Source organism: Zootermopsis nevadensis, unplaced genomic scaffold (assembly GCF_977971745.1).
Source record: "Zootermopsis nevadensis isolate Lab colony 2312 unplaced genomic scaffold, Znev_1.0 Znev_ptg000024l, whole genome shotgun sequence".
NCBI classification, from domain to species: Eukaryota; Metazoa; Arthropoda; class Insecta; order Blattodea; family Termopsidae; genus Zootermopsis; species Zootermopsis nevadensis.
In genome coordinates, this window is record NW_028259156.1 from 265,537 (window position 1) to 290,548 (window position 25,012).

At 37.5% G+C, this 25,012-nt stretch overlaps 1 protein-coding gene across 3 annotated transcripts; it reads right to left on the reverse strand.

The window, feature by feature from the left end:
• Nucleotides 1–127: 127 nt before the first annotated feature.
• On the reverse strand, nucleotides 128–25,011 carry SMC1 (structural maintenance of chromosomes 1). 3 transcript variants are annotated; one of them, XM_022065743.2, is made up of 24 exons: nucleotides 24,926–25,011; nucleotides 23,575–23,695; nucleotides 22,687–22,786; nucleotides 21,377–21,525; nucleotides 20,633–20,801; nucleotides 19,550–19,762; nucleotides 18,163–18,414; nucleotides 17,115–17,329; nucleotides 15,415–15,628; nucleotides 14,395–14,606; nucleotides 14,107–14,272; nucleotides 12,957–13,079; nucleotides 11,718–11,849; nucleotides 10,586–10,651; nucleotides 9,382–9,539; nucleotides 8,543–8,640; nucleotides 7,223–7,404; nucleotides 6,381–6,503; nucleotides 5,165–5,304; nucleotides 3,597–3,741; nucleotides 2,870–3,049; nucleotides 1,876–2,054; nucleotides 941–1,118; nucleotides 128–263 (listed from the first exon to the last, which is right to left on the reverse strand). In XM_022065743.2, exons 2-24 carry the CDS (start codon nucleotides 23,679–23,681, stop codon nucleotides 186–188), a joined length of 3,579 nt encoding a protein of 1,192 aa, XP_021921435.1. In that variant the 5' UTR covers nucleotides 23,682–23,695; nucleotides 24,926–25,011; the 3' UTR covers nucleotides 128–185. The 3 variants fall into 3 exon arrangements, with proteins under 3 accessions (XP_021921435.1, XP_021921434.1, XP_021921433.1); XM_022065742.2 differs by having other exon boundaries at nucleotides 24,846–24,964; XM_022065741.2 differs by lacking the exon at nucleotides 24,926–25,011 and adding an exon at nucleotides 24,419–24,721.
• Between the last annotated feature and the right edge of the window lies 1 nt (nucleotide 25,012).

Genomic DNA, 25,012 nt, shown 5'->3' on the forward strand with positions numbered 1-25,012 from the left:
AATTGTAGTCTGTTCATTCCAATTTCTAACCTAGAATCTCTGGATAAAACATTATACATCTACTGGTAAGGTAACACTACGTATAAGAAAACCTCAAATCTTACATACGTATAAGAAATATTTCAAAGACTGTTCTCCACTTTTATCAAGTACAAGTTCTACATGTATGCACATAAACAACATTGTTACTTAGCAGCTTCCATATGTGACTGGAACTGGGTAAGATCAAGGGTCAGGACCTTACTGATTAAACACTCTCCAACCTGGAACAAAGAAACAAGCCATTACTGACAGCAGAAACCAAAGCCACCTCACACGATCCTGAGCTGTTCCCAGACCTCACAAGCCGTTTCCCCAATCTTATCTTTCCCTTTCCTCCGTAGTATTCCATCTTCCAATCTCCAACAGGTTTTCCCACTAAAATACTCATTCATGTGATGTGTGTCTGCTAAAGGTTTATTCCAAATATGGATCTGTATGCCGTAGGCCACTTTTACTTATCATATTTGAAACTACTCAGTGTTGATAAACTGTTCTGTAATCAGACCACTGGACAAAATGACTCTGGGAAAGATCGTATTCATTTCAGTACGAGGCTTGGCCGAACAAAAATACTTGCAGCAGTTCTAATACAAGTGCAGTTCAGATTTTCTACCACCGTAAATATGTAGTGTGAGGTCAAATTCGATTATAATATGAAAAAATCAGAATAACTGAAAATAAATGTAAAGTATGTATATAAAGACATTATTATGAAACTTTATGTGCAGGTAAATGGGTTCATTTTCAACAATAAGAGTTTTCATTTCAAGTTTGAAGATTAAAATACGCAATAAATTCACTGTATTTTGTAACGTAAACGGACCAGGACATGCCTGCATCCTGAAAGCACAAGGATTCAAAACATCATGTTGCAGAACTTCACATGTATTATACTTACATCAGGGCAAATGCCTATAAGGGCATCAGCATGGCTGTAGAACTCTTCTTTCAATGATATCACTATGGTCTGCAGTGATGCTGTTTTGTCACGGATGTAGCTCGCCACTTTACCGATGTTGGTGTTGTCCAATGCTGCATCAATTTCATCCAGCACAAAGAATGGAGATGGCTGGTAGCTAAATAAGTAAATGGATCATCTTTCAAGCTACATTTGACGTCTGTCATCACAGTGGCGAGGAAAAGGAGCAAAGAATGTCGAGTTCACATTGTTATGGGTCTGGTGGTACATTTTTTTAAAAATTCTGCCAAATGATTGAAACACTTTGCTTCTTAATAGCCCCATAAAAGAAATCACAAACTGACAGAATGGGTAAACAAAATGGCCAAGAAATGACACTATAGCGGGAAACTATTCAATGCTCAAACACAGTCCTTAAAGTGTTCATCGGCTGCTGAGCAGTAACTTTATGAAGAATCTGGAGGGAAACCCCGTGTTGCCTATTTGTGAATGCTTATTAAATACTCTCCACATCTGGAGGCCTTCTCCTCCACAACCTCATCATGCAGGCAGTGCAATGACGGAGACGATGTAAGAGCAGTACTGCTGACAGCAAAACTGCTGTAACTCAATAAATTTATTTCCAAGTTAAAACTGAAACACAAATAAAGTGAAAATGCATAAAAAGTGTTTGTATGTAATTGTTTCCAGGTAAAATTCTGAGTTGTCTGAACCATCATACAGATGTAAACTCTTTTAAGGTTTATAAGTATCTTGTTACAACTCTTTCCTTTATTAGTCCTGGTTAAAATACCTTGACGTGTGAATTATATTTACAGGCTGTAATTTAATAAAGCATACAGGACACCTGAAAGACTCTGGCATATAATTTTGTATCTATTCAAAACCTTGTGTTGCGAGCAATTCTTTCTTACCTGTGGATTGCAAACAGAAGAGCGAGTGCTGCGACGGTCTTCTCTCCTCCTGACAAGTTAGACATTGGCTGGAACCTCTTGCCTGGTGCAACGCAGTTGTAATTGATTCCATCCAGATATGGCTCCTCAGGGTTCTCTGGACCCAAAAATGCTTGTGCAGACTGATTCTTGGCAAGACTCTGAAACAGATACATGATTCTAAGCTTTCGCAGCAAATAAACTCAATAAAATCTTACGCAAAGAGACCAGCGTTTCGAGAACCATTCCCGTCTCCATCACCAGGGTTCTGATGTCTAACATCAGAACCTTGATGATGGGGATGGAGTTGGTTCCTGAAACGTTGGTTGTTTTGCGTAACCAACTGACGTGGCCGAGTGCCCGAGAAGATTTTATTGAGCGAAACAGAAGGTTTGTACCTGAAGGCATAAATATTATTGCATGCTAATGTTCTATTAGTTTATTTTTTATTCCTTCCCAGTTCATTCCATTATGCTTTTAATAGCTTGAATTATGCAGTGTAAAATGGTAGAAAAATTAGTGAATATTGAATTGAAAAACACACAGAATAAAACAATCACCACCTAACTTCAGGACTGACTGACAGAAAATGGCATTACTGGTACAGTAATTATGAACAGATCAATGATTACAGCAAGCGCATGGAAAGAGCGTAGCAACTAAGATATATCACTGAAGTGTATGAGAAACAGAACTAAAGACAAATAGTAATCAATTTTATAACAGAACTCGGTCCTCATTATTAACACACAATAAAGAGGACCTTGCTGACAGATGCCAAAAGGAGATCACATTTGCGTGTTAAGCAAGAAATCTGCGAATGAGATGGAAACTAAAATTGAAAACAGTTTCTACTGTTTCTGCATGTTGTTCTAAAAATATCTTACCATTGCAAATATACACAATCCACTTTGAATCACAAATGACAGGTATTTAATTATTTGAAAATGAGACACCACTTACTCCACACAATTACCTTGTAAATGTTGTCAATCTCATTGGCAACATGTTCAAAGCAATTCATGAAACGATCATGTCTTTCTTTCTTAACCCGTTCAAAATTCTGTTTCGCTTTGCGGGCATGGCGACGTGCAGTTTCAAATTCCTCATTGGTTTCTTGCAGTTTCTCTCTTGCCATATCCAGTTTCTGCATTGCCTACAAAAGAATCATGCAATTGAAATGTGTGAGAAAGAATTGGGTGTTAACGTAAAAAAATTCTTCTGTTCCTCAAGCGCACATGTGTAACATATTCCTAATCTGGACATCACCAGAGTTTTTTCTGTGCCTGGGAGAAACTAGAAATGAAAATGACAATTCATTAAAATACTTACATATTGTAATTAAAAATATATAATGAGATTCACAGAAGGTCAGATATATCCATTCAATGTCCAATGAAAATTTACTCATAATATTTGATATGACATGTCTTCCCTTTTATACTTTGCAACATCACCCTGAACCTGTTCATCATCATTCAATATCTACCTTTCCATCAGAATCATTTCACAACTCCCCCCCCAAGGGTAATATTATATAGCAACTCAATTTCTTACTTCTTTAGAAAAATAAAAGGTTTTGTGCAGGCTAAAATAATGTGTTTCCAAGAGAACCCTGAGAGAAGTTTAAGAGTTACACATTTTGTATGAATAATGAAATACCTCATATTGTGCATTCTCAGATAAAAAATTAATACACTCACTCTCATGTTGGGAGCCTGAATACGTTGAATCGTGTTTTGCAATTCTGCAATTGCACGGTTCAAACGATCTCCCATCTTCTTCACGTCCTCAGGTTCATCCAGTTCTTTCAAATTATCAGGTAACTGCGTGTAATCAATCACAATCCTGCACACACAATAACCATCTTATAAAATGTTTCCTGAAAAATAAACTGATTATCAATGAGTACAAAATGTTATCACCTGTTCAGGGTCCAGCCACAGTGAAACCCAATTGTTTCTCAATTTAAGACAAATTAATTTTGCTGGATCTTTCAGGCCTTAGTGATGAACTTCATGCAAGTTGTTCCAAATTGGTATTAAAATTCATCTGCTTTCTGGGAAATACTAAAATGAGACCTTAATCTGTATGATTAACTAGCAGAAAAACTTGCTCATGCAATCTGCAAACATCTGGGCAGGAAACATGCTTCTTCTACACCAAAATGTTTCTGTTACTATGAACTTTTAGTACTTAAAGAATACAAACTATCTTGCAACTTCTTAAAATGAGCTGATTGAGGAAGAAACATCATGAACACTTTGTACAAGAATTTTTCACTCAGCCAGGATGCTAGAGATTATATCATGACACTGATGCTCGCCGCACACTGAACTCAACCAGAAAACAGCAGCCAGCGACTAAACGACAGTAAAGTACTTTAGGATAAGCAAGTTTAAGGTAATACATTACGGACTGCCTTGGCAGGGTTTCCACACTGCCAACCTCACTTACTGCTCTGCCATTATGTACCACAGTTTAGTTAAAATCAAATGGCAATACTAATACAATTTTCACTATTTTAGTGCTCAACACTTCTACTATTAGTTAACCATCGTTAGACTTATCTTACTTATACTACTGTGAGGTTATGACACCTCAAACAGACACAATTATTCTCATACAGATCATACGTCTTCACTGTGTTATCTTACAACCAAGGCCAAGGGAATGGCAATGGAGTAGCACACATACAAATATAAATATGTATGTTCACCTAGTTACGGCTGAATCATTCAAGGTAATAATTAGTTGGTCACTTAGCATGGTCCATACATATTGGATAAGCTGTTTGAGACTGATAACCAAGAATAATGATAAATTTACAATTTTCATAGCTCATATGTGCGTAATTGTTACTCAAAAGTAACATAATTTCACATAAAATTATGTGTTACTTAAGTAACACGTAATAAAATCTAAGCTTTCTATGCTTTCTACAGTAACAATAATATAATTCTTTCTATAATAATGCTAAATACTGTATCACCATGATCAGGCAGGTGAAGTTTGCTATGGTGATATATCACAATCCAACCGACAACATTTGAATCAGCAATGTCTCTGTTAAAACTGCAAACGTGGAGACGGAATGAAACTTCAGGGTTGTATCTGATAATTTTAATGTAAATAAATGGGTCAATAAATGATGTAATAACCAACATGACTTCAACTAGCCTATTATATTAATTGAAAGATTTAAAGAAAGTAAGTACCTATTCTCAGAGCTTGTTGGAAACGGCAGTAGCAATAATTCACTGTAACAAACCTGCTCTCACGATCATATATTTGTTGAGTGCTGGTCGAACTTGTCTCCATAGAAGATGTTTCTGATGTTTCCATTGCTGACGTCTCTTGCGCAATGTCTTCCATATTACCACGTTGCATGGGGATGGCAATATCCTCCATCTACAATCAATCAAATAACAGCATTAAACTGAAATAGTTACTTCATCCTTGTGCATTCATTTCTCTAATAAATTTCATCTATTGCTTACAACTGTAAAGAGTTATTATCATCATTATTCTGTTTGTACAAAGAACTTCCTGCTTAATAACAGATTCAGACTACATCAATTTTTGGGTCTAGTCTTCAGGATTCAGATGCTGTGTAATACTTTTCTACAGGAAAAACTTGTCCCCATCTTCAAGGTTGTACCCTGTTGTGAAACTGGATAGCAGGGACAGATATGGGTTGAATCTTCTCTGATGCATGCACGTCTTAATGGAGTGGCTTGCTTCTCCAGTGTGTAATGACTGCTCCACACTGACAGAGGTGCTGTAAACACCTGGTGTTCTTAAAGGTGGTCATCTTTGGTGGGCTGAAGGAAGCTCCAGATTTCTTTGGGCAGAAGACCTACAGCATAGATTCTAAATTTCTTAACACTACTGACAGCTGATATGAACACCTTGATCCACATGAGCCACTGTATACTTTTACAAGAACCAAGATCTTGGCAAAAATACTGGAACACGCAGATCTTAAAAGCAGGGAAGCAACTGAGACTGGGCTTCACCCCTACAACATACAGGAAACTGAGAGTCTGACTTCATCCTAATATCATGAAGGGCCCGAGCAGCTGCCACAAGGCAACAGATGCAAGCGCACCCCCTCCCCAGCTGTCTCTCATAGCAGGCTCCAGTGCTGCCCCACTTGTGAACTTCTCTGGGGACAATGCATTAACTACTGGGGTATGCTAGCTCCATGGAGAAATTTTAAGAAACAGTATTGTATTTTTATACTGTGAACTGCAGTGGCTTGAATTAAAAATAGAACAGAAAAGTTGGAAGGGACAGTCAACAGAGTATAATTATTCTTTCAGTTTTCAACAACAGAAACCAAGAATAATAAACTGTAAATAGCACAGAATCCAGCTTGCAGCAAATTCACATAAAATCAGTGAAATTGTTACAATAATTAAAGGTGTACACACCTTACACAAACAACAAATCAGCTCTTTTAAATGTACACATATTTCACTCACTTTGCACTGTTTGAGGATGGCATGACGTTCTCCTCGCTTCTGTTCAATTTTTGCCTCCAGTGCTGCCACCTGCTTTTGTGCAGCTTGAATATCTTTGGCTATTGCACCAACTTCACGTCGTGCCTGTTCAATACAAACCCAGTCACGTCACTGTCATACGTTACAATATTAACCTTAATAGCATTATTAACAATATTATGGTACTATCAAAAAGGTTAATGATCCCTAATATAACAATATGTTCATGTGGTCCGTTCATTGAAGAAACTGACATTCATATCATCACTCTGCAAGATGAATGATTTGAAATGAATACGTTCAAAACACCACAAAGCTTGATATTCATATGCATATCTGGACATGAAATTGTAGGCATCTTCAAGACGCAAAGAGTTTTCCTGTGCACCTTATCAACAACATGAAAGAACTTCTAGCAGTCAACACAGTGCAACAACCCAGAAGACAGCCATCTTCAAGACAAAATCCTCATAAAAGTACAGCAATGAAATGGTTTTTTTCAGAGAGTTCTAGTGCATTATATTCTGTCACGGCTTTGACCTACGCAGTAACAAGTACATAATTTACTGGAATCCCATCTTCAGCATCTGCTTGTTCACTTTATGTTCCGACTTGATTTTTTATCAAATGACTTTTTTCATTTCTACTGCTTTAAAATTATAGAAAATTGTATGCAGTGAGTATACATAAATTAAGAACTGAGCGATCAATTTTTGAACACATCATACGAAAAATAAAATCAACTGTTATGAAATGTCAAACACTCCCAATCATTTATACCAGAACACAAAAGGAAGAAATTTGAATAAGAACCAGTTACAAACCTTGCCTATCAGATCTTCCATGTTGTCAACTTCTGATTTTTTAGCCAGACGTTCTGATTTGAGAACGTCTAGTCGGCGCATGTCCCGTTCAATATCTGCCATCTGTTTTTGTTCTGACTGTTTGGCCGTCTCAAGTTCATCCTCGTCATCTTGCACTGCCCGCTCCCAGCGCAAAACATTGTCTAAGTGCATGAGAGCAGAGCTCAGTAATATTTCTCAGAAATTTCAATCATTAGAGCACAGTGTAAAGGAACACAAGTGACCACCTTCAACACCACTTTTACAATTTCAATTCTAATATCAACACAACTAAAATTCTTTTGCTTCTAAGAGCAGCAATAAAGGAGATGCTTGAAAATGTTCTTCATACATATTAAAACCTTTCAAATTTAATTTCTCATACTACTGCCTTTGTTCCTAACGATCACAAAGAAATTGCAAACTTGTTCCTGAATTTGTCAATGACAAAACTTTAAACTGCAGAGGTTATACAGTACACAATGAAAAGTGAAGACAACAAATGGTGAGTAAGCGAGTATTCAAAAGGAAACTCCTAGCTTCCCAACTCAGGGTAGAGAGAGGCATGCATCGAGATGGAAGTGTTTGCATATGAAGAGAATTTTATACAAATTTGTGACATGAAAGAACGTGAATGCAGGCATACCTCAGAGATATTGTGGGTTCCGTTCCAGACCACCGCAATAAAGCGAGTCACAATTTTTTTTTTGTTTCCCAGTGCATATAAAAGTTATGTTTACACTATACTGTAGTCTATTAAGTGTGCAATAGCATTATGTCTAAAAACAATGTACATACCTTAATTAAAAAATACTTTATTGCTAAAAAATGTGACACGGAGATAGTGAGCACATGCTGTCGGAAAAATGGCGCCAATAGACTAGCTCGATGCAGGGTTGCCACAAACCCTCAATTTGTAAAAAAGCGATCTGTGAAGCACAATAAAACGAAGTATGCCTGTACAAGTCGAAAAGGTAAAAGGCACAGTGGATCCATATTGTCCAGCCCCACCCCAAATGAGGAAGTGATAAAACCTACTTTAACTGTTACAATGGAACATGCCACTGCTTCTAATTTGGTGGTATAATTAATCTATACTGGAACTAAAATTTTATTACTGACTCGGTGCTTTGAAAGGGCGTCATTCTTACACAGCTTCCCTTATAGCACAACATTGTGATAGAGACTCAGGGCCACAGTTATGTAAGTACTGAATACAAAAGAATTTAATACCTGCAAATGTGATGTGACATTTTCAAGAGCTACTTAGAGTGATGACACATTTCATAAATCTTAACTTACTTGAAGTATCTCGGGTCTTCTCAAATTCCAGCTGATTCAATATGCGATTTCTTTGATTTTCAAACTCCATCCTTTTCTTCATGCGTTCTTGCTGAGTTCTAAGAAAAGGTTAGATGTTTCTATTTACAAACAAAAGAATAACCAAACACAAAAAAAATATTTTATAGGACTCTAGCTGATAGAATGAGTCTTACACACATTACAGTAACATGTACTTTGTAATAACAAATGTTTCATACTGAAAAAAAAAATCAAATTACTTCTGTATTCCTTTACTATAATGCCACACTCTTCTGTTGTAATGCTGTAAATTTGAGAGTGGGTGAGAAATACAAAGCAGAGTTGTACATACAAGGTGACTGTAAAGTGTGTGCACCAATTTCTTTTTATAACTCTGATGTACTGACAGAAATGTGGCACACTATAAGAGGTCATCATAAAGGCTGAATCTCCTTTACTCAGTGGCAACTTCTGTTAAATCCTTTTTGATCAATTAGTGTAAATATGGGGACAAGTTACCAGAATAAAGGACTAATCTGAAACTTAGTATGAAATACAAAAGCACTTGTATAAAGTACAAAATTTTTAAGTAGCCTATTGTGCTAAATTGTGTCAAAAACACAAGTTTCTGAACGGTTTGGGGTTCAAAGACGGTAAAGAAGAATGAATAAACAGGATTTGAGGTTTCCATGGCAGTGAGTCCAAAGATGGCTTTCTCCTGTGTTGTTGTGCTGTGTAGTCTGGTAGAAGTTTACCTACATTTCACAGGTCTATGCTGCCTCCATCATCAGGGTGACCGTCGACCTGATCGTATACACAGCGGTCATGAGATACTGTACCTGAGTTCTCTCTCTTCATATTGACGAATGTTGGCTACACCAATTTGTTCACAAAAGCTAGTAAACACTTTGTCTTCAACATTGTTCATGCTCTCCTTGATTCGCTGAATCTCATTGCCTCGGTCAAACATGGTCTTCTCAATTTCTGCAATGGTAGGCTGCAATAATGTCAGATAATATCAGGTTTAAGTCAGTAGTCAGACACTACTTCTACTTAATTACAGAATTTTATCAGACTCCACGAACAGTGAAATTTTGTAAAGCATTCATGCACTGAGTACTGTCCCGCATAGGTAGTATGTCTACGTCACTAACGCACATCTTAGATATTATAATATACATTTACATATTATATACAGTTCAAATGTCCATGTATGTGCACGTGCATGCGTGTGTCTGTGTGTACACAAACTAGCGTCGGTGCTCCAGCATGCTGTCTAGCACTACTGAGGAGTTCCGGTGGGCGCAGTAGTGTTTGTCGACATGGCAATATTCCCCAGTTTGTACTGTACCACCAGCCTCTAGAATATTTAGTTACACTTGGAACACTGGCCAAAATTGCTCAAACATCATATGAGGTGCTATAGACAGTGTATGACACCATTCAGGGTTAACTGCTCGCTGAAGGCTAATACTCGTGACAGTTCATGTGACAGATATTGCAGAGCCTGGGGATAAGGACAAAATGAACCACACCCTTCTTGCACAAGTACAAGGGTACAGTCGAACATGTGAAGACGGCTGAGGTGCACATACGGTAATTTCAATGCTACATATCTTCCTGCTCCCTCTGGTGAAGTTACAAGTATTATAAATATAAGTTCAGGCAAACAGCGAATCTAGTGCTGAAATAATAAACAAGTGGAACACAGACCAAGGAGTGTTAATTCAGGAACCAGTCCTCAGAACAGTAGAATACAACACAGACACGCATGTACATTTAATGAATAACTGCACCTTCTTTATAACTACTTCACTGCCACTGCAAACTGTACGGTATTAATGAACAATTTGTAATATACTATACATCATTAAGCGAGAAACACGCCATTGCATACACCAGCCATTCCGATCAAGGTTTTCTGAGATTTTCCTCAGTCCCTCAAAGGAAATTCTGGCGTAATTCCTTATATTGTGCCACGCAAAATTTCAAGCACACGTAAAATTTTTAAACTACATGTGTACCTGTAAATCTAACACTTACCCCAAAATTTTCAGATTTGTTCTTCAGTGCATCCAGCTCTAATTCCAGCTGCTGGATTTGTTGGAGCTAGAATCAAGAAAAAAGTCTGAGTAAGCAAGCACCTTTGAGATTCTGTGTTCCAAGAGCACGCACAGTAATTACGTGTTTGTTTGTTTGATAATAACAGACCCTACCTCAAACTCCACTGCCTGTTTTCATTACAAATGAGAGCCAAACTGATTGCAAATGTCTTCCCTAATGCCTTGGAAATGGTGATTGATGAAACTCCTCATTACTATCAATGGTAGAATGACAATCAGCTTAACACAGTCTCCAAATCTTGATGTGAAGCCTAGTATTCCTCACTCTAACAGATTACTTTTGTCAGAAGTGAATGGTAAGGCACGTAAAAAAATCTGCCTATACACAAAATCCAGTTTCTTACTCAAAAATTACAAGGTACCTAAATTTCAACTGAAAGACGGTTTATAAATAATGAGAGTGTTAAAAGATTCCACATGTCAATTTCCAAGCTTGGAGTGAATAACTACCAAACTAACAAACAAAAACTTGCTGTTCGAATGTTGATGCATCATATGCTTCAGGTCAAAATCCAAAGAAAACTTAAAATTGGAGACAGCACAGTGAAGGAAGTCCTTCATTTATGGTCTTACTGCTGACTCTCTTTGACAATGTAATGACATATATGCTCAAAAAATATTTTTTCTCTACAGCTACACTAATTATATAATATTACAAAATGATGCCCTCTAATATCTGACTATATTTGACAACTGATGCACTTCGATTCATGTACCATGATTTCTAGAATAACATTCTAAATTTTGATCTATAAAGATTCAGTGATGACTTTACTCACTGTTTTCAATGAATAAACCAGCAGAGGACTATGGCTACTATACTCACCAAATCTGGATGTGCGCAATTTTTTGGTGTTCCTTACACTCTTTATTTCATTCACTGAATGTGTGTATGCATCTTTATAAGGGATTTTGTGTGTGTGTGTGTGAAATTACAGGATCCTGAATACTACATACTGTCACCATCAAGTGTTTTGGCTGAGGTAATGAAAAATCTAAAACCAGAAATCTAGAAATATGCTTCAAACTGCATTTATATTAGCAATACTTACAGTTTTCTCTTTGTCAGTCTTGGAGTACTTAAGGCGGGTTTCAAGACCTCGAATCTGAGAGTCCACTGTATTCAGTTCTGATTCCTTGCGTGACCTCTTCATGGAATCCCTGAGTTCCTCTGTCAGTTTTTCCTTCAAACCATAAAAATTTATACTCTCTACTATGAACATAACCAAAACAAATAATAGTACAATGTGGTACCTGTGACCACTGAGACTATGCAAAACAGAGCAGGGAAAGATAGACATATATTCAAAAACTGGAGTGTGAGATAACCCACCCTAACAATAATGTGAATAGATGATGATAATGATAAGGGTAAATGCACAAATTAAGTAAAGCATAACACCACAACAATGAAAATGAGAAACTGTAGAAATCTATGAAGCCTACCTGTCACATGCCATTCAGACATGAATAAGATTGGTGTATTTTACATCTGAAAATTCTTGCCCTCAAAGGTGACCAATATAATCCAAGACCTTAAATGCAATTTAATTATACTACAACCAATGATCTGAAAAATTACTGTTAATTATGGAACACACAATGAAAATTCTGCATCTCATGACTAACGGCCAGCATATGAAAACCCTCAAAAAGTTACATATTTACAAAATCAGCAGGAAGGTATTCAAATACACGAAACCCATTCAGACTACACCAATCCCACCTAAAGTACCTTAAATAAAGACCAAGATTATCACCTAACCTAACCTTAAACAAAGCTCTTGGCACCATTCACATGAGGAACTTCAGGCACAGCTTATCACACGCAGGTATCTCTTCCTACATAATCAACAAATCCCACAAACAGACAGATGTTTGAGACAGCTATACTCCAATTCATTTCATCACAAATCTTCAATGGCAATCTCCTAATGCATTTCATGTTGCCTGCAAGTTGTGACATTCTTCTTCGAGCATGCTTTTTATACACCGGAAAAAATTATCATGTTACAGGCTTGCCTTTTCAGATGTTCCTACTAAACTTCCACAACATTAAATCTACTTCATAATGTGGGACTTCAACAACACTCCTAAAGTCTGACTACCGTTTTGTAAATTACGATACTTCAGAATCATAAATTATGTTCTCAAAATGTCACCAAGACCTCGTATGTTTACGGACTCATAAGGCACATAGTCACGTTTAACCCATGGACATGTATAGAAATGCCAAAAGAAGTTGGTGTAATGTATACAAACAAACACACTTAACAGGTATTAACACATACCTTAGTAGCCTTCAGCTGGGACATGTGCTTCTCATCCCACCGCTTTGCTTTGCGAGCCAAATCCAAGCTGCCACCAGAGATAATTCCAGATTTCTGGTAAAATGTGCCATCAAGAGCCACTGCCTAGAACACATGTACATATACAAGATACTGGATACTCTGCTGTGATGATTAATAAAAACATTAATTGTCTTCTTTTAAAACAGCAGGTTCAACATACGTGTGACCATAATGTGACTGAGTTAGCTTTGGCCAAGTTAAAAAATTGACAGGACAAGAAATATATCTGGAAATACTTCAAAGAACCATCTTGAAATGTCTGAACAATGACATGCTGAAGATTGAAAAGGTTTCTACAGCAAAGAGCAGAAATTATATGAAAAATATTACAAGTAATAACACATTTCTCGATCAATTTATAAATCAGTGACAAGAGTGGTGAAGACAGACAGTGATTCAAATTACCAGTACTTCATATTTCATATGATGTGTGAATGTTTTAGGTAAGCATGAACTCGTAATTATCATCCCAGCAGCGGTAATGTGACAACACTGCCAGACAGTACTGGGTGCAGCCTAGTTCAGTGACTAAACACTAAATAATTTACTAAAACATTATAGAAATCAGTAGACCTTACGCCGTTAACATAAACAAATATCCCAGGCAAAATGGCCTCCTCCATTCTGAAGACAGTTTTAAATTTGTGTTCACTCTCAATAACAGAGTGGGGTAAGTCAATGGTAATGCAAAAGTTCAATCAAAAATAAGGGTTTTAAGTTCCCAAATATGTTAGGGCTTGTTCTAAACAGCTTAATTTTCTTTCCAATCATCCTTGGGTGGGCAAGCATTCCAAATAATACAGCTCAAGTCATGTTATTTTTCACATTGCACTTCCTAGATTCACTGCATGTGGGATCTGCTAACATTCCTTACTGATCATGGAAATTAGACATGCCACGAGAATTAAACAAGGACTTCGGAAACAAGGAGTTGGTAAACTAACCACTCACTTGCAATATTCAGTATGAAGTTATTGTTAAAGTGTTCAATCCTGATGCCCCACTTCATGTTCATTTCTATTGCAGTACGTCACTCCTTAAGGCACTTCTGCACAGTTATCACGAGTCAACTCGACACACCAATACTTACATCATATCTGTTCTTATCCATTTCATATGCAACTTTCATGGCATCCTCAGGAGTTTCACAAACAAGGGCATTGTTTGTGGCAAACAAAACGGCTCGTTTAATATCCAGTGGATCATAGTGCAGCACATCAAAAAGCAGCTTCACATTACGAGGCTCTTTGATGCTCCTACACAACCAATAAATTCAGAAAAACGTATAACAAAGCTCTCAAAAACGAAAATCTTTGGTTTAATAAGATGCTATGCCACAGGCTGACCACCGCAAAATGATCGTGGTCTTGCTACTTACCGTAGTCTTTCTTTAAGTGGCTTGGCCTGAATATAATCAAGAGGAAGGAAGGTCTCCGGCTCCAACATCTGTTCCTTGAGATACTGGATGCACTGACGGGCCGTCTTCTCAGTGTCCACAACAATCGCTTCCATATACTTGCCAAGCACCTTTGTGATGGCAACATTGTACCTCTTGTGGATGGGCTGGCACATGTTGATCATACGGTCAAACTACAACACACAAATTTCGATGGTGCCTAATATAAAATTACGCTAAAGAAGAAAAACTCATACGCTGCAATACCTGTATGGACTACCGCTATTAACAGAAAATACACTCTACACTGCTGTTGATATGTCAATACAACAACCACTGACATAAGAACTCTCTCTCCACTCGCTAATACATCAATTAAATAGTCATTTACCCAGATTAAAAAATTATTTATGGTTGCAATTCAATACAATTCAATATAATATTCATCGCCCTGATGACGGAGGCAGTATGACCTCAGAAACATTGGTAACCATCGACCAGACTACACAGCGCAACAACCCAGAAGACAGAAATCTTCAATACAATTTAATTGGATTATTAAACAAACAATATCACTGCAACCATACAAGAGCCAATGCAAGCCACACATATTAAAAGAGGTGGGGGTGACTATTGAATTGTGCACTCCAAACCTCAGTGCACAAACTCTTCACTGGGATGCATCAAACATGAGAAAATATGAAGGAAAAAAGTGAGTGGATGCATCACTGAGCATTGTGGTGTATAAATTGTCTCTTAACACAAATATACCTTATGTAAGAAAATGCTGCTTCTTTAGGGAATTCGTATCACTCCGCTGACTATATATTTTATCTTTCTCAACTAACCAACACTGCCTAATAGAGAATATTTTATGGTACAGAGACTAATAATGCTGAAATAAATATTTTTTGCAAAAGAAATGATCCTATGAATAACAAATTCAGATACTGACAAAAGCCCATAGTTATTAAATCCAGAAAGAATACACGGAAAACATACCACACCAGGATACAATCGTTTGAAGTTCTCAACAATTTCCTGCTTCTTCTTACGACGAGAGTCCTCGTGTTTGTCAACTCTGGCATCGCCCAACTGCTCAACAACACTTTCCAGCTCTCGCTGCAACTCTTGTACTCTTTCCTTTGACATTCCAACATCCGACTGCAGTTCCTCACGCATACGTCGCTGCTCTTCTAGAGCTGTCTCACTACTCCTGAAATGGATGACGAAAGTTTAATGCATTAGTCGATGTGAAATCTTGAACCAGAAACAGTGCTATGACTTGCATTTGAAGGGGTCAAAGTAGAGCAGGCACAAAATTAATGCTTGAGCAAAAATTTACAAAAAATTAGTAGCTGCTTCCAAGAACTAGGAGCTAGAATATACATCAGAAATAGAAATTAGACATATTTTTTGTTTTGTTTTGTTATGAAGTGGAATGCTCGTTGCTTTCACAAATATGATCAGAAATATATTTAAAGTTACATCTGCAAGTCCAGTACTGTTACCAGAATATTTATTGTGGCTATGCATAAGCCTCATTGTTTTAACATTGAAATCACAGACTCTCCAAGATGTCTCCCGCCCTTTCAGGTTCAAATATCTTCCTCAATACTCTGTTCTCAAAGACCCTCAATCTATGCTCCTCCCTCAAAGTCAGAAATCAAGTTTTGCACCCATACAGCACAAGGCAAAATTACATTTTTGTATATTTTAACATTTGTCCAGCGCCGTATCCACGCGGTCTGAGGCATCATGCTTCAGACCGGCGATACGGAACGCACGCTGGTTCGAGTCTCGGGGGAGAAGAAATTTTCTCACGAGCTTTCGACCAGTGTATGGGACCGGTGCCAACCCAGCATCGTGAGGAAATTGGGGAGCTACAATGAGTAGCGTAATCCGGTCAGGAAAGCTAGCAATGGCTGGGAGTTCGTCGTGCTGACCACACGTCACTCTATATCTGGTTGGATGATCATTCACCTCTGCTTAGGCATGTGAACGTGAGACCAGCAGTCAAGCTAGTCGGCTTTGGCTCTCTGGAGCTGTTATGTCACGGATTTTTAATTTAATGTTTTAACACTTAGTTTTTTTAGATATGAGATGGGAGGACAAAAGATTTTGGACTCAATGATAGTTTATATTCCCTGAATCTAATCTGCTCTTGATTTTATCATGAATACCATTCTGACTTGTTAGTGTGATCCCCAATTACTTGAATTATGTCATGTTTTCAAACAATTCATTAGCTATCCTTATACTTTGGTTCTGTCCTCAATTCTGATGCCAAGGCATCTTGTACTTTGTCTTTTCTGCATTTATATCTAGACCAACATCCCTATTAGCCCTCAAGAGTGTTTCTGTGTTCACTTGTATAGTATTTATATTACCGTCCAACAGATTAATACCAGCACAGACCAAAAGCTGATGTGTCTCATTCAATTCCAAACTGCCTTGATTTTCTTGGACTTTCCTGATGGCATATTCTAAGGCAAAATTGAGAAGTAGCGGCAACAGAGCATTTCTGTTTACTTAAAAACATTCAAATTAGCATGACTAGCCTCTTACATACACCAAATTCAAGCAAAATATTGTAAAGAGCTTAACTGTATAACTTCTCATATTAAGGCAGCAATGTATTGGATTCATGGGGAAATTAATTTTCTTTACTACTTGCAATCACACACAAGAACAGTACTCACTTGATGTGTTCAGCTAGTTTCTCAATACGCTTCATAGCTTCATCTTTCTCATGACCCTTTTGTCGCAGCCGGTTCTCCAATTCAGCTTTCTTCCTGAACTCATTATCCAGACGGTCTTGGTCAGACTTCTGCTCTCGATTCACTGAGTCCAGCTGTTGCAAGTACATGGCCGACTGTTTTCCGGCTTCCTCCTTCAGCCGGTGGTACTCCGCAACCTACAGAAAACAGTCAGGACAGTTGATGGTTGGATAAAATCTGACTGAAATACAGAAAAAACTAATGAATGCCGTGTCAATACACGTCTTTCCACTCACGTCATAATTACATGACAAATTACTGACTACTCGTTCAAGTTACCTCTAGCACGCTGAGCATTTCAGTAAAGTTCAGCAATCTTCTAGTGATTTACCTGTGCGATGTGTTACCCACATTATATTCCATTTTAAATCTGACACACATTGTTTAAAAGTTCTACTGAAATGACACTGTCAGAACAGGAGTTTTACCAGGACAAAAGGACTACGCAGCAGTTAGAACTGGGGATACAAATGAACACAAACATAAGAGACTAGTACTAAACAATCAGTCATAAGTATATAACGAATTTAAGGACTCACATTCTGGTCTCAAAATATGCATCTCTGTGGCCTAAACACCACGTAGCAAGTGGAACTCAGTGTCTATACATGAACTGCTTCATCAGAATGTCAAAATGTAAAATTGATACTGAACTGATGACAAATCAAAATACTCAGACCTTGAAAGGCAAAACATTTGATGTGGAAACAACTGAGCACAATCCAACAAAGCAACTGGAAAGCAAGGAAGGATCCAGGCAGGAATGGTGAAAGAAGTGGAAGAATCTGAAGGAGCCTATTTTGAATGGTTAGCATTCTATACCTGCATGTACATTTTCCTGGGCCTCGTATGTATGTATATATATATATATATATATATATATATATATATATACTTCTTGTAACTTACCTGTCGCATCAGACTAAAAGATTTTAAAACAGTGGCAAGACAAGTCCACATTCAAACTGACCTGGGCATCTTCCAGATGCACGTCCTTTCCCTGACTCTGGGACTCCCCAGCAACCATATCTTCATACTCCTTCCTCTTTTTGTCCACTTCTGCAAGCTCATCCTCCAATTCACGAATATCCTGCTCATGAGCTGCATCCGCCTTCTTTGCTTGTGCTAGAGACTTTCGTGCCGAGTCTAATTTCTTCTGGATATGTGCAACACGTTCCTTTGACTTGATGAATGCTGGACGCTTTTTATTGATCTCCACTTCCTGAAAAATTATGTTCATAGGAAAATAATAACTTAAAATGAGAAGAGCAATACATCATCATCCAAAAAATAAAATTTAAAATCAGTAACATAAACATAACAAGCAATTTTAATTCCCAGCAAACTTAGGGATATGGAAGGTTTTCAGTATCCATGGTTTACTGAGATCAGAAAATCCCCTTTAAGCAGGGAATTTTTGTTTATAAGTACGTAAATACAAGGTAATAAGCATCCAAACATCTGACAGTACCACAAATTAGTAAGTAACTGGAGAGGGTGGCATGCTGTCCATCACGTTTCAGAAAGAATCGTTTCCCAACAATCAAAAATACAAATCCTACACCCATTTTTAACTAATGATAAGACAGCATTAACGTTTATTACAATACTTCAATGTAGAACCTTAAATTAGTGTCATTAGTGTTGCTACCACCTCACATGTTTGTGCATTCCCCATGATTGCAGGGAATTGAGAAGGATGAGTTTAAAGTAGCCTTCAATGGCATGATGTCCACACCAAATTTCATCAAAATCCATCCAGATGTCAAATCATGCAGACAGACAAACGAATATAAAGACAGATACGGTCAGCCCTGTATGTGTTCATGCACATCACACAAATAATACACAAAAATGATAAGACACATCATCTATTCTGGTTACATTGTATGCAGTTTTGAGGACACTGCAAGAATGGGGAAGTGGACACTGGTATCTGTAAACTTCATTTCATAATCATAATGTCTTTCCATAATTTGCAGCACCATAAACTTTAAAAATCAGGCCGTCTGTCGCTAGTGGTGAATCTGTCTGATATAGGAATTCAAACATTCTTCCATCCTTTTTGTCTCTGAAATACAATTTTATTTCACACTTTCAACAAGTCCCTACAGTTTGTTTGTATAGCCTGAAATGTTATTTATAATGCTATTAGATAATTTCTCTAAAATAGCTCATTTTTCCCACCTGAATAGCCAGATGGCCATAACACACATCTTAAAATTCTCTGTACATAAAATCCTGTATATGTTGCTATTCAACACACAAACAAACAAATAAAGCAAGACTCCTAATGAGACATGAGCTATATTTACACAGTATAAACAACGTCTATTTCACTTTTCCTAAGAACTTACCAATTCCCGTATATCTTGCTCCACTTTGGCTAATTCTCGACCAAGTTTGCCACATTCTTTCTTCTTCTCTTTCAGCTGTTCCTCTGCTTTTTCTTTCCGTTTCTCCACCTTCTTCTGTTCGTGTTGCTTCCTCTCCAGATCCTGCTCGTGATGCTCGATATCTTTCTCGTTGTGATAGAGTCTGAACAACTGAAGCTCCACCTGCTTATCTGACTGCAAACAGAATTCAGGTAAATAAAAACAATTCATTACGTCAGAAATTTTTATTGAAAGTGATGAGTACAACTGCAAAGATCACTGCTGTACATGAGAATGACGTTGCAAATCATCACCAAGGTCGGCTTCAACGGGGAAGTCAGGGTTGGGATTAGTATACTCAGAAGAACAACAAAAGCAAGTACAATATCAGCACCTGATAAACGCAGAAGTGACATATCTCAAATCCAAAGTTGAAAGATACTGTGACCTTATTACATATGTGTCAAATGTTCTACGGACAGCATAAAGAAGTATGCTGGTGCAAGCAGATGCTCCTGATTATGGACCACATTTCACTGTGAAGCTGCCATCACAAAGCTTGATTTCTGAATAATGCATCTTCTGGTCCAATGTCCTGCCATAAAATAGCCACATTGATGCATAAATCTATCAAACTGCTGAAAGTGTGATTAGTGGCAAAGGTATACTTTCCACCTCAGAGTTCTCCGTCTACTCCTGCACCAGTCTGGTGCCTTAACATGGTGTGCTCATGTTACGTTCATTGGGTGGGCACAAATTAATCATTCATGTTTTTTTTCAATTATTTGTGCATCTTCTCCCCTTCAGTAGTCTAAATAATCAGCAGTTTAATATGCAAATTTTAGCCCTCATACATGGAACATTGTGCTGCATTTTTCTTTACAAACTTTTGATATTGCAGGTTTCAGACTGTGATAATTAAATTGCATAAAAATTAAAAATACAAACATTAACAAATATACATGTACGATACTTCTGCAGGCATAAGGCAGCCAAAAGCACTATATTACGGTCCTGTAATTAAACTGCTGTGAGTATTCCTTGACTAAACCTAGATTATCGTACCAAATCCTCCTTCAGTCTCTGGTACTTCTCGGCCTCCTCTTTCTCCAGCTTCGCTTCCTTTCGCTCAGCAGCGATGCCTTTCTTCTTCTGATAGGTGAACTGCGTCTCCTCCTCCGCTTTCAGCATCTCAGAACGAAGCCGTTCATATTCATCCTTCAGAACACCTGACCTGATCATAAGTACATATTTAATTTGTAGAAGAGAGAAAGAATTTTGAGGTTGAAATGTACCTGATATGTGTATATTACACACTGATATAAAAGAAGATATTAAAATTAATAAACATTAATAATTGTAATGTCCCAACAATTAAATCAGTAATTTGGTTACTAGCACAATGGTGAAACTTTCTCACAATTACCACTACTGGTATAGAGAAAGCAGATGACATCAGACGATGATACTGCAGCAACAAATAAACAGTGGCGTGATAAAAATAGCACAGTTCACTGTTTCCAGTCCTGCATTGAATCGCACTGTGCACCTCAAGCCATATCAAACAAAGTTCATCATTTGAGTTTTTCAACTATGTTTCTGGATAGCATTTTAAAGTAGGCTACAACCACTTCTTTCCACATCCTTTCAGATACATCATTCACAAATTTCCCCATCTGATGCAACAAAGAAAATATTGAAAATCTGGCTGACAGGATGAGTACAGATGATTCAGCAGTCAGATCAGCTGGATTCAAACCAGGTATCAGTACCATATTAAAAAATGAGGAGACCTAATTATAAACATACCCACTGATTTCTTCAAACAGAGCTGTTCTTTCTTTAGGATTCTTCATGGCAATTGACTCCACTGCTCCTTGAAATACCAAGAAATTCTTGGCCTTCGCATTAATGCCCAGTTTCTCCAGATCCTGAAGATACACTTGACTTGTTACAGCCTGCAAGATCGTCATGAGAAAATCACAATTAATTAATGTTTTGTAATCAGAACCATTACAAAAAACACTGACAAAATTATATTCATTTGCCTGTGAGGTCTCAGATCACAAATTAAACAAACAGCAGTCTAAGTTAAGTACAGTTGATTCCAAGACTTTCTGACACTTTGAATGCAGTACGGGGTTAAATTCAAAGAATAAGCATGTGAAAGCAATCTAAACAATGAAAACAGGTTAACAAAATCAAAAGTAAAGCTGTCCCACTATACGCCATGCAGGCACTTGAGGGGGAGAGCAGTATAGCTCATACTCATTCTTAACCTTGGTACTGGATGGGGTGAGTGGTCAGTGTCACGCCCCAGCCACACGCTTTACCCCCAGGTAAAGACCCCAGTACCCACTGGATAGGAGGCTGGGTGGGCTCCAAAGCCGGTCGAGATGCAGAGGCTGGAGGAAAAATCCTCTGCTCCCATTGAGGATAGAACCCTGGTCGTCCAATCCGTAGTCAGTCACTATACTGACTGAGCCACCCTGACTCCCAAATAATGAAAACAACAGCAAACTAATTGTGTATATAAAGACTGATTCCTGCAAAAGTTGGCTTGCACATAAATTGGCTTGTTCTCAAAAACAGAGTTCTCATTTTGAGTTTCTAGCTTAAAAATATGCAATAAATACACCATATTTTGTAACATACAGCACTCTGAGTATGTTTACGTAAAACCAATTAAATCTGTACATCCATATAGACCCCAGGAATTTAAATTCTGCACCTTAAAGATTAAGCAGTGATTATGTATTTGTCCAACTGCTGTTCCAGAGGAATGCCTTAGGGCAAATATTGCTGCAGCTGAATTGATGTCTCAGACAGGCTTACTGAAATGAATGGGCTAAGTATTTCAACCAACAAAAAGAGTATGCTGTTAGTAAAATAGGACTTTTAGTTTTAATACGGAGTTAATGTCTTCCATACTTCATCACATATCACCTGAAGTGTAGCTTACATGGTTCCAGTACTGAAGCATGCTTGTATTAGAATATATTATGCAAATACAGAACACTGCGATATGATACATCATAAAACACTTGATTCCTGATAATGCGTGATGAAATGGCCACCTGCATAACAGATACAAAAAAAATTAAATTAAAATTAGTTACCTCTCCATTAATTCGGTGTTCAGAAGATGATCCCTGTACTACTCTGGTAAACCTTTTCAATGTTCCATCTCCCAGCTCAAATACTGCCGTCACGGATGCGCTGCAAAACACAAGAAGCTGTCATTAATTTTCAATACTTAATACTTATGTGAAACTGAAACAGGGAATATTTCCAGAAAGTTGTACAAATTTTGTTACTCTAACAACATTCATTCCACTCATGAATATATTCATAAAATAAAGATGTATAGGTCTTAAAGCCCCACTCTTTTTCTAGAATGATAACTGCTTCACCATATTTTTCTTGGTTTATTTAATAACGCACAGCAGAATGACAGAATAATATGTATTTCTTGTAAGCTGGGTGGTATTTATCATCGTTATACAAATCATCTTCCTATCTATGCACCTATGAAGACTGGTGCAGGTAAATATAATTACTGACAGAGCAGTACAAACAGTACTGTGAACAGCAGCCAGTGCAGTCAGATGATGATTGTGACTAGTGCCATCTGGAACATTTGTGATACTCTGTTTGCATATGAAGTTCAATAATGATGATAATGACGATGACGACATAATAGGCAATTTGATGTAAAGCCATGCAGTGTGTACAGCTACTACTTATGCTCATCAGGCACTTCATCCATCAAATTGCAGCATGTAAAAGGACCCTATCCTAAAAACTAAGGATTTGCACACCCATATTTATATTAATTTATATAACTGTTTTTGGATGTACAACTCACCACTAAAATCTGCATGTCCACTATCAAATCACAATGTATGTCAAGTAGGCTATAAGAACTTCAGGCAATGGACAATAAAACATTGGTATAATCAATGATTAATATGAAGCCAAAACAGATATAATGCAATCTCACTTACGTTCGAGATACAGGCTGACCAATCGATGCACCATGAATGAGATCACTCAGTCTCTTCACTCGTAAACTGGATGTTTTCTCGCCCATAACAAAACTGACAGCATCCATAAAATTGGATTTTCCTGTAGCAAAATTCAAAACTATGCTGACACAAATGTTGAACAGTGTGAACATAATACAAACATACGACCTTTCTTGCCTCTTATATTTCCTTCACTGAACACTGTTGTTTTCAGAGCATATATTCCATCAATTCCCAAGTATCACGTAAAAATTTTATTAGATTTCAATGCAAACATGAGAAGGGAATAAATTTTAAGACTGACAATCTGCAATGAATCTGGGATCATTACATAATTAATATCGAATATGATGTACATGGTGAACAAGATACAGCATATAAGGTAATGAAACAACTCAATTAATCTGATAGGGACACAGCATTCATCAATAACATATCAGAAGAGGAGTGCTTAAAATTTTATAAAGATTTGCAGATAGATAAAACAGAGAATGAAATTGACCCAGAGCTAAATGATTTTCTGACTGCTGACCCTAATGAATTGGACAAATCAGAATGAATACTTATGTCATTTAAGAATAAAAAGTACCCAAGTAACGACATCAATACTGAGCTCCTGAGGAAGTCGCCCTAAAAGAGTGGATCTACAAACATACGACTACACGATGCAACAACCCGGAACACAAAATCTAAGTACCTTTGGCAAGATACCTCTCACCTGGAACGCAATTTTTCTGCGAATTTCAATGCCTTCAACCATATTCCGAGCTAAGGAATAATATCGTAACCACTTAAAATGAAGTTATAGTACATGTCAACCTACCAGAGCCATTTGGTCCGATTACTGCAGTGAAAGACTTTAAGGGGCCAATAGTTACATTTCCCTTGTAGGATTTGAAGTTTTCAACTTCAATGGAAACTAACACTGCCGGCATTGCTAAATTATACATAAGAAAAAGCAATAATCACGGTAACAGTCACTTATACGTAACTCGAAAGTTACTGCACTTGACACAACACCCCATTAATACATACTACCACAATAAAATACCAACGGGCATAATACAAATCACAGGTTACATGAAGAAACGGAATTAAATTAACTTGGGTAAACATTGCAGTCCATGATACTCTGTGATCACATGTAATTTTAGGACCACGTACTACGGAAGTATACATCAGGTCCAGTGTTCTTTGAATGGACTGTACTTCCTGGAGGCATACGACAAAATTTTGTACAAATGACTTGCCTAGCCTTCGCTTTGACAATTTCACCGGCAAAAATTGTTGCGTCCACTGTATATACATAAGATAAGCAACGCACACATACACAATTTAACCATTTTAACTCCGTAGTACATTAGGCGCTGCCAACCCCAGTCTCGCAGCTGCTCCTTCCTGTATCATGCGAAAGTTA